The sequence below is a fragment of the Phalacrocorax carbo genome, chromosome 10 (genome assembly GCF_963921805.1).
Source record: "Phalacrocorax carbo chromosome 10, bPhaCar2.1, whole genome shotgun sequence".
In the NCBI taxonomy this organism is placed as follows: Eukaryota; Metazoa; Chordata; class Aves; order Suliformes; family Phalacrocoracidae; genus Phalacrocorax; species Phalacrocorax carbo.
The window spans coordinates 9,675,421-9,691,316 of NC_087522.1; the positions used below are offsets into that span (position 1 = coordinate 9,675,421).

A 15,896-nucleotide genomic window follows, 5' to 3' on the forward strand; every position below is an offset into this window, starting at 1 on the left:
GAAAAAGTTATATGAAGTTCTTAAAAGGTTGATATGAAATACTAAAAATTAAAAAAAAATTAAGTTACTGTTACTAGCGATCATCTTTTCAGATATACAAAAAATTCGAAACCATTTTTTATTAAATCCATCAAATCCTATTTCAAAAAATACAACACAATCCCAAACACAGCATAGTTTCTTTAGGCTTGCAAGAGTTTTTTTTTTCTTTTATACTGCCATGTAAGCTTTTATAGAATCCATAATTCCGTATTATGTGGAGTCAGCTTATATGCACAGGAAAGGGTTAAGGGAATGCTTATGGGACATATGAATGACAGTAGCAGAAAAGAGGCTGGAAGACAGAGAAATTACTACCTCTATTTCTAACTATAAAATTTTTGAAAAAAAAAAAGAAGTGTCCATTTACAACTGCAGCTATACAAGACCTGTATTTTGGCCTCTGACAGGGCCACAGTGATCTCTGTATACTGAAAATGAAGACAATAACTCTTAACAGTTAAAAAGATAAAAAGGCAAGTATAGTCGATTCTCTATACTCTCCCTAGATTAATAAAATAGTGAAAGTATAGTGAAATACATAGCAAAATAGAGGGCTCTGAGATAAAGGCATAGTCAGATAGACTCAAATACTCCAAAGTCCGACATTGAATCCAAGTAGTGAACAGGAGCTCCCAAAACAAAGTGATTTTTCAGAAAAGTGAAAGAAAAGAAAATGGAACACAGATACAGCACCTGCAGTAAACAGGTAACAGGAACTTAAGAAAATACTATCAACATGTTCTAAATATGCTTAATAGATTATAATTTAGCATACGTGGGATAATTTGTCAGAAAGTAGTTTCTGTTTTGTAATCAGTGTGCAATTCTACCACGATTAAAAAGCCATGGCTCAGCAGCAAAATCTCCGGCAAATTATCAGAGGGTCAAGAGTCTTGTCCAAACAACTGATGTGTATCTCCTTTGATACACCTGATTGCAGGCTGTAATCATTTAAGGATGCAGAAAGCAATTGTGATCTTGCAATACACTGACTGCAGACCAGCAATGCACGAAGCACTGAAGGAGTCTTTGAAGTGAGAGTTCACTCTTACCCAAGTCACTTAGATTGAATCTACACTTGCTGTAAAGAAGAGTGAGTATTTGTGCAGCCTCTGGGGTTTCAGCCTTTGATAGTAGCCACAACTTGCTGGAAAGGAATATAAAGTGTGATAGCAAAAGCACAACACTTTGTAAGATATAAACCTGCTCCAATTCTGATTTAACTTTAGCTCATACAATATTTATGTTTAAAATAGCACTGAATATTTACATAACACTGCCCAATTTAAACTCCATGATACTACAAGCTTTAGTCAAAATAAACTGCTTTCAATGCTAGGTGAGAACATGTTGCGCAATAGCCGAAGAATAACACTAAAGCTTTGACCAGAGACATTAGAGGAAATTGTATTACTGAAAAAATCCCTTCAGTCTAGAACAGTTATGCAAATTATAAAGAATAAAAAGACTCCATAAAACAAATGGCACTAAGCACAGATTCTGCAGTAGGGGGGTGAAGGAATAGTTCTTCTTTTATTGGTAAAGTGCCTGGAAAATTGATACCTGCCAATCAAGGGCTTTCATCAGATCCTGAATACTGCTCACAACAGATGAACAGAACCTCAATAAAAGAGGATGGTGAGGAGTGAAGAGAAAGAATTCTGATGACAGAACTGCCTCAAGCCTTATTTGGGTGCTCCTGCTTGCCCTCAAAGAGACACCTCAAGATGACATCTTCCTTTCTGATCTCCTTACCCAGCAGTTGTAGCTTCCACTGCTGTTTGTTCTGGAATTTAATTCTTGGTTAAACTTGAACTAATCTTCAGAGTACTCATCAACATCTTTGTATGAAAGATTGTAGAAAGGACTTTATTAATGGCAGCCATTAATTATTACTACCAAAACAAGTATTTTTCTGAAATTTGCTTCAGTTAAGGATTAATGTTCTGCTTTTATCGTGCTTTATTATCAAAAAGTTCTCAATATTCTGTACCTATTGCTTTTTTTTCCCCTTAACATAGGAAAACCTTTACTGCTGATTGCAGTTTGGTTTTGATACTAGCACACCCAGACAGCTCACTGTAGCAGAAACAGGTGAAGTGTCATGAGAAGACAGGATGCTCAGTCAGTTATATAACTAGATAAACTCTACTGCCTACATCAATATGGTCTATTAAATACCTCAAAAACGGTCTGAGTCCGTAGAAGATGGGGCCAAGAAAAATAACTTGCTGTAGTTTCTCACACTTTATATGACATTGTTTACCAATAAAAAACTTATATGGTTCACATTTGGGATAGCATTGTTGAAGACAAAACTATCCTGCCCAGATTTCTGAGTCTTTTAGTTTTTCTGAAATCCAACAGTGAGTCCAGAATCCTTCTCCATCCATCTTTCAAACAAGCACCTATGGCATGTGATTTTACGTCCTTTAAAGTGTATCCTGAGAAGACCAATGGTGAAGTACACGGTTCCTTTATCACAGTGCCATACAAAATATGTATGTGCGCTTGTGTTTAATTATTCATTGTTATCACATTGTGTAAACTTTTATTTCAATAATAGTGTTTAAAATTTCCAAATTATGTGAATGATAAAACAAGGTTTAATGAAAAACATCAGAAAAGAGATTAAAATACTGACACAATAATATCCTTAGAATGCAAAAGGGCATTATTTGTAAGTGTTCAGTTGTTACCACAACAAATCGGTGTTAGCTGACAGACCTATTTATTTTAAAAGCTAATAATCTGAATTCTTTGGTAAATTTTCATAATATACTTTATCATTAATGCAATGAAATCCCATTTAAGTTTAGTGTTCTCTTAATTTACAAGCCCAAGGATAACACATTGCCCTATGTAGTGACTTGTTACTTAGGATTTTTGTTTCATATTCTGATTTTATTTTAAGTTTTAACTTTTAAAAACCCACATTCTTTCAGCTCTAATAAGCTAAAACATGTAACAACTAATATTACAGTCTGAATTATTTTTGATGTGTCCTAAATTTATAACTACAATTTCTTTTTCATTTCTGGGAACTGGTTTAGAATGATAAATACTACTGTAAAAATTTCGAAGTTAATATATATTGCAATGAAGGATAGTGCCCTTCAGAAGCTTTGGTAGAAGCACAAGGAATCTGAGCAACCTTGCACTGTTCAGCAAACATAACTTTTATTGGATAACAGTTGCTTTTGCAATACTCCACTGTAAGGATGCCTGCAGTGATATTGTCAATGCTAATTAACGTTAGTGTCAATGATATCTCTGTTTAAAAAAAAGAAAAATAAAGGAAAATGAAAAAGCAGAAAGTGTCACAAAAACCTATCAGTCAAGATTATCATTTCAAGGTATTTCATCATCTTTGGCTGCACAGCACATTTAGAGTAGCCACTAATATATTTATGCTTGTTAGAAGTAGTAAAGAACTTAACAGAGAGTGGTTTATACTGACTGTTATTTAAGCTCCTGATGTACAGACAGAGATGTCTCACTGTCCATCACAACGAAATTACTACTGTATCTGGAGACTGTTTACAAGCTTAAATTTTGATAAAGGCAAAGACATTTCTTTGTCACCAAAGTCACTTGAATTTCAAGTCCATTTCTTTCCAAGGCATAAAGCTGTATATCTGACAGATTCTGTTCAGGATTTGCAAAATAATTTATTTTGTACCCTAGGCTTAGCATGGCTGTTACCCCCCAAAATAATAGTATTAGCCAATTTTCTTTGTATTTATGTGCCTTGCTTTTCCCCCTTAAATTGGGAATTGCGTTAGTGTTGTATTACTAGTATGGCTTGCAACATCTGCTTGCCATTTTGTTTTGCCTTTCCTTGAATAAAAGCCTCCATGACTCTCCTGCATCTCCTGTCTCATTCTTGGTCTCGATTTTTTCTCCTTTGTTTCTGCATGCTTTTATTTCTTAACAGACCTCACCAATCCCCCTTGTGCATCTCCACACTCCGTCACATAACCCTGTACGAAGCAAAATAACACTCCATCCTTTAGCAACTAGCCAAAGATTAACTAAAAAAAATATTGTTCAGTCTTAACTGTACTTTGGAAAATTGAATTTCTGCAGGTTTTCTGTTGTTGAGGAAAACAGTGAGATTACATCAGCATAAACGTCTGTGGAAAAAAATGTAGTCACTAGGCATAAGGCAGAGCAACATCCAAAGCCAATGAACCATAGGGGTCTCAGCAGCTATTTATAGTATCCCCTACTTAGAATTTATGTAAGGATTTTCCCTGGGGCCTTCACAGTCCTATGGTTTCCAACATCAAGCAAAATAATTATAGATTGCTCTTACCCGATAACCTCTCCAGAAGGACTGAATTACTATGCTTGCTTCTTCTTCTGATAGAAGGAGAGATAGAGGAATTGGTGGCCTAGGACTTAAAAAAAAAAAAAGTTTTTTAAACAGACAGCCTATAAATATAAAATACTTTTTTCCCTAACAGTATATTTTATAAAAAAGAGAAAGGCTAGTCAGGAGCTTGAAAGATACCATTTCTTATTGCTCCAAAGATAAAATGTACAAAGAATTTCTCCTTTTAAAATACATTCTGTGTTATGTACACTACAGTAATTTCTTATTTAAAACAATAATATACAAATGGCACATAGAGCACAGTAATCTTTCTTATTCTTCTACATGGATTTCAAATTCCTACCATTATGGTAGGTTGTGAGGTGGTGGTGGGAGGGGAGCAAGAGAAGTGGGTGTGCCATTTGTACAGCAAAGGAGGTTTTAGCGTGTGTGCAACAATGAACAGACTTATGACATAACTGTTTCTAATAATTATTAAATACTTAGTATATAAATATATTTTAGTACATTAATTTACATTCTTATTTAACTTAAAAGTAAATTGTACTGAAAAAAGTAATGATTATCACACCTGCACAAGCATAGATCCATGTTTAGATATGTCTAAACAGGTTCTTAAAATGCTGAAATTTTACTTTTGATGGCATATACACATTGTTTGGTGATAAAAGAAAGTAATATATATGTGAAGTGAATAATTTTCAGTCAAAAGATATAGTAATTTGAAGGCATTTTTGGTGATTCTGTTGCTACCAATTTTAATGGGAAACACTCTAAACTATAATTCAGCCATCACTAACAAAAACTCAAATCACTATATCAAACCTTGCTTCTCAAAAGCTATTTTCTAAAGATGTTGATTTATTTCTCATAGACGATGATCAGAAAGTATCCGTGGAAAAGGAGAAAACAAAAGTAATTTCTATAGTTTACTTTATAATAAATGTAATTTAAAGATAATGAACTCTAGGGCAATAATATTGCAACTCATGAACATAGCAGTTATGAACAGTAGACTTGGCACAGCATTAGAATGGCTGCTAAGAGCCACCCTCCCTGCATGGGACACAGATTGAACACAGCTTTGACTTGGAAGACCACAGCATTATGAATTTGGATGCAGCAATCATTTGGATTTAACTATCAAATATGTTTTTGTCTATTCCAGTTGTAAAGTACCTCTTTTACCAAAACTACAGACACATGCAACCCATGCAGGAACTTCATTTATTGCATTCATACTATAAAGACACATATACTGCAAAGACCATCAGTTAACAAGCTATTTATGCAGTCTTACACTTTCTTGCTAAAACATTACTTCTGCCATTTCTTTTGGAAATTTATTTTACAGTATATTACAGCTCAAGCTAGGAGGCTTGACAGCTTACATTTTCCTTTCACTTAATTTCATTCATATTAGTCTCTGCCCTAGTAAGCTTCCTATGCTCTCTGACAGCTTTCTCTTAGGGCTTGTCTTCACTGAAGGAGCATTTCAACCTAGAGCACAATCTTAACTATTATCTAATGCTATACTGACTACACTGTTTGAGTCTGTGTACTCAGCTAAATTGGTCTCAACATCATGTCAGCTGGGTTTTGGCCTGCATTTATTTTAATGTGAAAGAAAACCTTGGTCTGTTTGGAAGAGTAGAAATAAGACAAAAATAAAAAGACGTCTCTCCATTAAGCTAAATAGTTTTAGCTCTGTGAACATTAATTAGCATTTCTACTGCTCAAGGGAAATTGTTAAGTGCTGGACAAGCAAGGCTTCCTGAGCTAACTGCTTCTTATAATCAGATTTAAAAACATGAACTTGGACTGTGCTGGTTTGGCTGATAGGCTTTCATCCTCTGATCTATTTTTGATCTTTTTGAAAACCAAAACTTGGAGTGGGAAAATCACAGAAAGACCTACATATTTTACAGCAGTTATATCAAAGACATTGAACTTTCTCGAAGAATGAGTACATCTCTGAAGAAAAAACTGAGATTTCTCCTAGCCTGCAAGGCTGACTTTAGCATTAATTTGCTTTCATTTTCAAATTATAATATTATCTAGTTTATAAACCAACACTAAATTTGAGAAACCAACATAAAATCAAGCAACGAATGGGAGTTAATTTTCAGTATGACAGTCACTGGCAAATATCAATCATTTCAGCAGGACAGCTATAAAGAACAGAATTCATGCCAGGTCCAGTTTTGTCTAAGAGAATATACGCAATTGGCTTCGGATCAAATAAAAATAGAATCTGAGCAGCGGCAATCGCCCCTCAGCAGTGAACTAGGAAAAGAGGGAATATGTCATTTGTGGCAGAAGACAGCTGTATGCCTCCAAGAAGATTAAAACTGACAGTAAAAGGTACATTAACTATATTCTGCTTATTTAGTCTTTGATTATGCACAATCTTAAAAGCCCACACATTAAACAGATTGATATCTCTTTTGATACATCAGATATATTGTTTAACATAAGTTGCACCTGTGGAAGAGCATCAGTAAAATGTTTTTTCTTTAATTTTGTATTTTACCAAATCTGAATAAAGCAGACACTGACCACAGGAAAGTTAAATTCCAGAAACACACAGCAAAAACAGTTTCTTGCTTTCTGAGCAAACTTGTACAGATCCCAGTTATGTGAGATACTTACTAATTACGTTATATTATGCAGGTAGAATCTGGCATCCAGAAGATATAAAGCAGAGTTGCATTAAATAAATGTATGAGGTACTGAAAAAGGTGTATATGATTTCATAGAATCATAGAATCATTAAGGTTGGAAAAGACCCTTAAGATCATAGAGTCCAACCGCTAACCCATCACTGCCAAGTCCACCACTAAACCATATCCTGAAGCACCACATCTACCCTTCTTTTAAATACCTCCAGGGATGGAGACTCAACCACCTCCCTGGGCAGCCTGTTCCAATGCTTGATAACCCTTTCCTCATGAACAGAAGCTGGGTTTCTCAATGAACTCTCGAGAAGGGGGAAAAAAAGGCCCTCCATTACCTTGTCACCACAATAGACAAGCTAACTTATGGGGGTGCATAGTCGCACTGATGGATACTGTATACAGTTGGTATTTTTACACAGTAATCTCCAGAGACCCCAATTGTCATGAAGTTCGCAATCTGTCCTACCTAGAAGGTCTGATTCCTTCCTTGAAAAGGAACTATAAGAAAAAAAATTTAATCAAGCAAAATATTCACTATGTATAATTCAAGATTTTGTAATTGCTCTTTTTATTCAAATCTGTTCCCTAACAGTAACAGGCAACCACCAAATCTAACCATCAGCCTTACAGCTAGCTCCCTGCAGGACCACCGTGCCAGCTACAGAGAGCATCAGTGCCTGGGGTGGACGGTGTGCAGGTAACAGTGGAATATCCAGATGCAGTCAATGAATGATCAGGGTTTCTCGCTGGTTTTAGAAAGCTTGTCTCCAGAAATATTGAAGCAACCCTAACAACAAGAATCAGGCCTTCTGGAGGCCTGTAAGTTTCAATACAACAGCCACCACTTCACCTTTAATTTGACTGTGACCGTTACTTGTTTTGAATATTTATACCATGTTTGAACACAGGCAATGACAGAGTCAGTGCATAACTCTTAAAAACTCTTAAAAAAAGGATCCTGAGGAAGTCTTTAGTTTGTGGAGTATTCAAAAAAATTAATATACTGGTCTGAACAGCCAAAAAATTGTTCTGGAAGTTTTTCAGAGTAGTTTTCTTTTATATTTTCAGTATTTTTTATTTCTACTCAGAGAATCTAGAAATATTACAGCATACTAAGTCCTTCTTACATGCCTATCCAGAGTTGCAAGAGTGTGCAATAATGAGAGAGTATTGTTTTTATCCAAAATAAATATCTCAAAAACCTCTGATTATAGATACTATTCAGATCATTTACCCAAAAAGCGGGAAAAAGATTCTTCATAAACATTTAGACACTGAAGTACTGATTTATCTGACCTGGTATTTAAAACCAGTTAGACATATTAATCACATATTACACTATCACTGTGTGAGCCTCACAGATTTACAGGGAAATATTCCCACAGACATTTGACAAAAATAGCCCAGAACATTTTCACAGGTCAAACTGAGTATGAACCGAGACCTCTCTTTGCAACATTGTTAGTATTAATTCAACTACTCAACAGTCAGTAAGAAATTACTAACTACTGACTTTCTTTGCCAGTAATCTAAATGCACTAGAATAAGGGAAAAGTATTTGGAGGAAAAAAATCCTTACAATATATAATAAAACATTTTTGTGCATTATATGGAGGGTATATTTTTGAAGGACTGCGAATTTGGGAATAACCAAATTTAATCATCTGAAAAAAGGAAGTGCAAATGAGCAGGCATTTTGAAGTATGACCCCTGCTAACTGTCTGAACTCTTCTTCTCTATCACCTTCTCCAAGTAAAAGCTCCTTAATACTATCAACAGCTAAACAAAGAATTAAAAAAAAAAATATTTTCACCCCTTTTGCCCCCTCCATTCTCTGCACCCCCCACTGCTTTGCTGGTCTTTTAAATACACTTGACTTCTGAATGTCCTCAAATATACAGGCTATAGGTTGTATACAAACATTTAACTTTTAAATCTCCTGTTTCATTTCCGTCTCAGCCACAATTCTAACAAAACAAAAACAGAAAAGAGGCAAAATATTACAGTATAATAAAACTCTAAAATACACTCAGAAGTATTATTAAAGTGGTCAAGGTGATAATATGCATGCAACTGTTAACACACACAAACTATATATATACTTATTCATCTATTAATAATGAAGAAAAGATGTAGTAAAAAGAAAAAAAGAGTGTGGAACCAACACGAGAAAGTGGGAAGTGAGGAGGCAGAGTCATGTAACAGACAGGAGAATGAGGCAGAACAGGTGAATGGTAACAAGAATGTGAGAGGAATTAGCAAAAGCACAGCAAGAAGTCTTAGTAGCGAGAACATGCCAAAATAGTAACAGAGCAAGAATCTTTTGTCTTAAGTTCTGTCTGAAAATTATAGTGGCCTTCTTGCCTCTTAATATGTCTTCTACCTGGGGAGGAGTTATCCATTTTAACAATAAAACTCAGTCCTCCTCCTGTGCTTGAGTACTTGCTACCTATTTTGCAAGTCACAATCTGTTGCCTCAGTTTTCTCTTTTGTAGGACCAGCATTTATGCATTCTGTAAGAGTGTTGTGGTCTTGGACTGAAGGAAACCAAACATGGACCTATTCCATGTCAAGGGGGACATTTCCAGCGATGTTTGTGCACTTCAGATCACACCTTGTATCCTGTAAACATGAAAAACTAACAAACAGCAGCAAAAATAATCTCCAATTAGTGCTCTAACAGCAACGTTAGGAAGATGTCACAAACCACTAATATGCTTTCAATTTTCTCATTGCCATTTTGACAATCTTTACTTAATTAAGGCAAGTTTCAACACTTCACCAAGATTTGTAGCCATAAAACCTCAACCTCATAAAACACCATTACACAATATAAATACTGTTTACATAAACTTTGCGCAATTTTCCAACACACAGTTGTAGCTTTTTAAGTCAAAATTTTCTCCTTCATTAACTTGAATTCTGCCATGTTACTTGAATGGCAATTCTTTACTTGGTTCCACATAGAACAGCATCCATACAGACATATTTCTTGGAGTTTTCTGTTATTACGATTAAATGTGCCGCTCATCATACCCACCCCCCAAATTTAAAGCTCAAATTATTAAAGAAAATGAAAGAAAAAAACATAATGCAAATTACATTTACTCTAAACATGGCTGGTTTAGAGACAAACCAGTGAAATACACCGGTATGCAGAAAGCAAAGCCTGTAGAAACTGGGCATATTATGGAAAGAAAGAAACCAGTCACCCGTGCAAAATTACTCCTATTGGCCATCTGAGAACTGACAATGAAGTCAACTGTAAAGGCAGCTGAGACCAGTGGACTTCACCTAATTAAAATATTGGGGGGAGGGAGAAAAAAAAAAATCAATGTATATATATGTATATACAAATATTTGCCAAAAAGCCACTTCAGATTTGGTAACCATTTATAGACATATATATATTTATCTTAGCTGTCCACTTCATTAAAGCCATGATAAATTTATTTTCTCAGTATCTGCACATTTTTTTTGGTACACACAGATAGATTAAATCAGGAAATGTGCCCTTCTGAACTGAGTATCAAGTAAACACCTCTGTGTAGAAAAAGAGAAAATGCAGATAAATAAATTCTTGTAAATGAATGCTTACTCATCTGTAACCCCTGTAAAATATGCATACAAAGACTGATCTTCAACAGCCAGGAAAACACTTATGCTTATTCCTAACCTATCATATACCATTCTTTTTTGTTGAATGTAAGGGCTGAAGGTGAACTTGAACAATACCATCATATTATTAAATTTACTTCACAGTAGACTTTTATGATATCAGTATTTTTCAGAGCAGTGGAATGATTTTTTCTTGTTTTCTTCAGATTTCTTTCATCAGTATGCTAAAGAAGGCTGGGTAGTGATATTCTCATGATACTCAGCATAAAGACTCAGCCTATCTAGGCCAGAAAAGTAAAATTTAAGGGGGATCAGGGCATAAACACAGATCACTCTCTTTCCCCGTCCCTGATTCAGTACAGAGCTTGGTTACTTGTGACTGAGCTTCACTGCTATTCAGTCAGAAACACCACTGGAAAATGCTGACAAAAGGCAACTGTGTTGCTAATTAGCATATTTATAGGAGTTCAAAACATTCAAGGCTCTAATTCTATTTACTTTACTTGGCTATATCAACAGCCTTGAATGTAGGAATAAGGACATCAGTAAGTATCTCAGCAAGTTTCCAAAAACTTTTGTTAGTTTCTTGTTAAAACTCCAGTTTCTGTCCTCTGAAAGGTACAGCTGTCCTTTAAGACAACAGAAATGTTTTGTGTTCTCCTGGACATGAAATGTAGATTACCAGTCAGTCTTGAGGCTGCTCCTTCTATTGCTTTTGAAAAATGCTTCAGGAGTCAAAGATTCCAAAGGGATACATTTTGTCAGTGCTACTGCTAATATACAAAACCCGGTGGAAAACAAGGTAACTATACCGAGGCTTTTATTTACTCATATCATAGTGATTACTATAAATACTAAAGCTGAAAACAAATTCCTTTACCTACAGCAACCAGCTTTTGAAGGTACAATGTTTGCATTTGAAATTCTGGAAACGATCCAGCATTTCAGTGTCCTTATAAAGGAAAAGTAGGCTGCAAGATCTCATTTAGAAACACATCATACAGAGAGTGAGGCTCATAAGACTGTGGCTTTGACTATTCTTAAAAAAAATTGAGCTTCAAAATAAAAACTGGAGGCACTAGAGGAGAGCCAAAAGAGACATACTTAGGTATGGAATATATTAAAAAAACCCTGGATCTCTGATAGAACAAAAATTTATCCCTCTGGGGTTTGTTTTGTTTTTTAAGCATGAAGACCACTTTGCACTGATAAACCCTATTTTAACACAATATAGAAATGTATTCCTATTTAACAGACCCTTCAGAATACTTTCCAAATTTAGACAAGTAACTGAAAAAGCAACACAAGAATTTACCCCTTATATTTGCAGCAACACTTTTTACTTCTTTTTCTTAACAGTTGGGATAAGGATGTTTCCCATTAAAATTTGACAAGCACTTTTTCACAAATTAATAAATCCTGGTAATAATGAAAACTCCTTTACAAATAAAAATGGAAATGACAATTAAAATCATAGAATCAATTACATTTTAAATGTGGTATCTGGAAGGATATAATAATAAACTATTTATGACACATCCAGGACATAATAATAAAGTCTCTCATTTTTATTCTTATTTAATATTGCAATATTTCACTTTGCTATAATAATGCTTACTTCATAAGCAGTGTTTGTTATGAAATCTGTAATTTTAAGATAAGTTCACAAAAAGTTGGGGTTTAATAATAATTTTAATAATTATTATTTTTAAAGGCTTGTTTATAGGATTTAAGATCAAGTGTGTACCAATTTAAGTAGGATTTTGACACTTCAGTGTCCTTGTGGAACTGTCACTACATTATTTAGGAGCATGAGTACTAACAGAAGCTATGAGTCATTCAGGCTGTGATTCCAGTGTGTATTTCCCTTGTTGGCAAAGCTGACTTAAACAGTTCCTGCCACCACCTCTATATTTTACCAGCTCATTTGTTCTCTTCACCTTGCCCTGAGCTTTTCATTTTAATCCTTAATTTGTGCAAATACAAAGGTTTGTCAGGCTCCCAGGTGAACCAGATTGGAGAAATTATCTATATTTTAAATAGCTATACAAACCCTCCTCACACATTTTGGCAGAGAGATTTCTAACCCAGATGAGGTCCCTGCTCAGAATAACCAAGCGTCTTCCCAAACAGGCAGGGGGATATTAGGTTGCCAACAGCAGGTTAGGGTGAAGAACGGGAGAGAGAAGGGAACCATTTAGGTCAGCTTTACTTCCAAGAGAAACGTTTGTAAAACTGTGATCACAGATACTTATCTTAGGTACAATTATCCATCCTCACAATTCAGTGGTATCAAAACTGCCTTACTAACCAACAGTTCTTCAGCATCCTTAAGAAACGAGTATGACAACCTCACTGCAGTTCATAATCAGCTTTCAAACTACAAAATTCAATGCCATAAATGGGAATCTTGTTGACCAGACCTAGCGATCCACAGAACAAAAGTGTCAGAAGTGTCCTAGCAGCAGTAGGTTTGAAAAACAGTGGCTGGGCAATATGATGCAGTAGAAGGTACCTGAAGGTATCGGAGTTGAGATGAAATGGGTCACTCTCCAAAGATGCCCATCTCTTACCAGAGAAGCTTCCTACACAACTTTGACCACATGACTACCTTTAAGGTAGTCAAAGTTCACCATTCATGCCACAATCACCAGCTTTTCACCAAAGACCTGTGAATGTCAAAGAACTTTCCTCTTGCTGTACCAGTGACTCAAGGTTCTATGTTTCACATGACAAGAGTTCAAGAAAGCTCAATTTCCACTTACATAGTGTAATGAAGTAAACATATCTACAAAGACATTAATCTCTAAGTTTTCACCACCTTAGGCTCCAATTAAGTTTTCAAATTGAAAATTTTCTTTCAAATCTGACCTCTGTAATTTTCTTATTCTCTCATGGTGGACTATTACTTTACTTTTGTTCTTTTCTCAAACAGCAGCTATACCTTAAAACAAAATGCAGCCTCAAGAACAATAACATTTATTTCAAAACTACTGTGTAGCTTGGTTCTACAGGAATAATAAGGAATATACAATTGGGGCTGCCAAAACAAGTGTTCGTTTCTCAGATGAAAAGTCATAAATGTCTGCAGAAATGCATCCTGACACCAAGGATTATTACAGGTATTTTTAAAGCAGCTGCTCACAGTTAGAGGAAGAATTTCTAGACTGTATATCCTCAAAGATATCCATAGTAAGAGGCAGCATTGAAAACACTGCTTTGCTCCTTAGTAGAAAGATACTCATAATACTACCAGACTATTCAAATGCCCTGCACTCTCCAATTAAAATGTTTAAGAATTTTAAACTAATCTCTCTGTGAACAATTCTGGTACAAAATACCTTGTAACTAATGCACTATCAAGTTAGAAAGCATCACATAGTTCTTTGCTGCACGCAGTAAAGGGCATTTAGAGGGCATAACTGTAATGCATCGAAGCTCTATTACTTTTTTGGAATAGCAGGGGAAAAAGAATAAAAGGAGAAAGGTTACTCTGAGTACTGCAATAACTTACTGGTCCTTCAGCCAGTCCTTAACAAAAGGAATAGAAAAGAAATCTGTGAATGACTCATCTTTCCTCTTTGGGTTCTTGCTGATAAAAAAAAAAAAAAAGAAGAAAGAAAACAACTCACATTAATTTAAATTGTGGCTATTCTATTTGCAAATTAATGCCTTTGAATTATTTAGCATAATTAATAGTAAAAGCCACGATTAACTTACTTGTATAACCACTCAGTTAGGAAATCACAGGCAATAAATTTGGTCCTTCTTCTCTAAAGATAGAAGATAGTTTCAAATTATTTATTATCTTTGGATTAGTCATATGTTTTTACTACTGGAGAGGAACAGAAGCTAAATTGACTGCTTTTATTTAATAAAATATACAGTACATTACCCTGTCTACTTTAATATTGCCACTGCCAACAGTCAGTGGCTCAGCCAAAATTTTAGAATTTTTTTTAATGCTTTCAAGTCAAGTCAAAAAATGAGCGAGAAAATTCTACATATACTATCTGGATATTTGCTGCAGTATAACTGTAAGAAAGATCTCAGAACGGTGCTCTTTCTAAGTGGCAATCTCATTGCAAAGAAATTAACAGAGCCCATATATGAAAGATGTTGTAAATTACTTGCCATTTTGTTCGAAGTTCTTTATCGTACTTAAAATATGTGATTGCTTCCAAGGCACAGAAGGAACTTTGATGGAATATTGTTTCCTCCTGCACAGAATCAGCTTGAAGGTGTTGTGAATACTTAAGACACGCAGAGCAGAGTACTGCATGGCTGCTCAGACGAAATAATCTGTTGGGTAGTCCAGAAAGGAAGGCAGAAACAAGGCATATATATATCCACAACCACAGATACCAGGGACGTTACAGGGCATCAGGTAAAAAGTTCAAAACCTGGAGCTTTGGAGCAAAACGTTTGTGCCTTTTGCTCCCAGTTCTAAGACTTCTTCACTACCAAAGAGAATTTTTCAAAATGCTTTGCAGTGGGTTATCCTTAGTGACTCATGCAGCCTGTACCTGTTTAGCTGGACAGCACTGCATGCTGTAAAATACGTTTTTGAGTTCAAAATTCAAAGCATGAATTTTGATCAATACAGGATTGATTAGGGCCTTCCTTTTCTTAGAGATTTTCTCTCCACATTCCATCTCTACAGACTGAATGTATGAATGAGTACAGGTGCTTATTCTGCTTGTCACAAGCCAGAGTAACCATGATGTGGAGACTAGAATGTAGACTTCTTGTTGGAGTAACAGAAGAGGTTGACTAGTATCTTCTGAACCCCTCTTACATGAGATGTGTTATGGACGTACACAGCCACAGAGTGAACACTAAAAGACATTAAGGCCCTGAAGAACAGAGACAGAGTGCTTTATCAAAACAGCAGCTATTTAGCTAAGAGAAAGCCTAGCTCCCACCTAGAAGGCAATACTTACCCTGCAAATGGGAGACTTACTTTTTAAGAAAACAATTCACACTGGTCAAACACATTTGTGAAACTGCTAAATGTCATGGAAGAGGCTGGAGTCTTGATTAAAATGTAAGAAATGAAGCTACTACTGCCACTTGCTAAGAAAAATACATTAGATATGTAATGGGAAATTTAATGCATGGTGAATTACTTAATTCTATGCATTATCTTCATCATCTGTGTTTCTCCCTGTGCTACAGGAATGTGATGCAAAAAGTGCTGGGGGATGTGAACAGAGAAG

The 15,896-nt window shown here is 35.4% G+C and overlaps 1 protein-coding gene across 1 annotated transcript in view; it reads right to left on the reverse strand.

The window, feature by feature from the left end:
• IQCK (IQ motif containing K) overlaps window positions 1–15,896 on the reverse strand; it is a 44,982-nt gene that overhangs the window by 18,994 nt on the left and 10,092 nt on the right. Inside the window, exons 5-7 of the mRNA XM_064461795.1 lie at window positions 14,398–14,450; window positions 14,192–14,269; window positions 4,361–4,445 (exon numbers count right to left, since the gene is read on the reverse strand). Coding sequence (XP_064317865.1) covers window positions 4,361–4,445; window positions 14,192–14,269; window positions 14,398–14,450 — 216 coding nt within the window. The remainder of the gene's footprint in view (window positions 1–4,360; window positions 4,446–14,191; window positions 14,270–14,397; window positions 14,451–15,896) is intronic.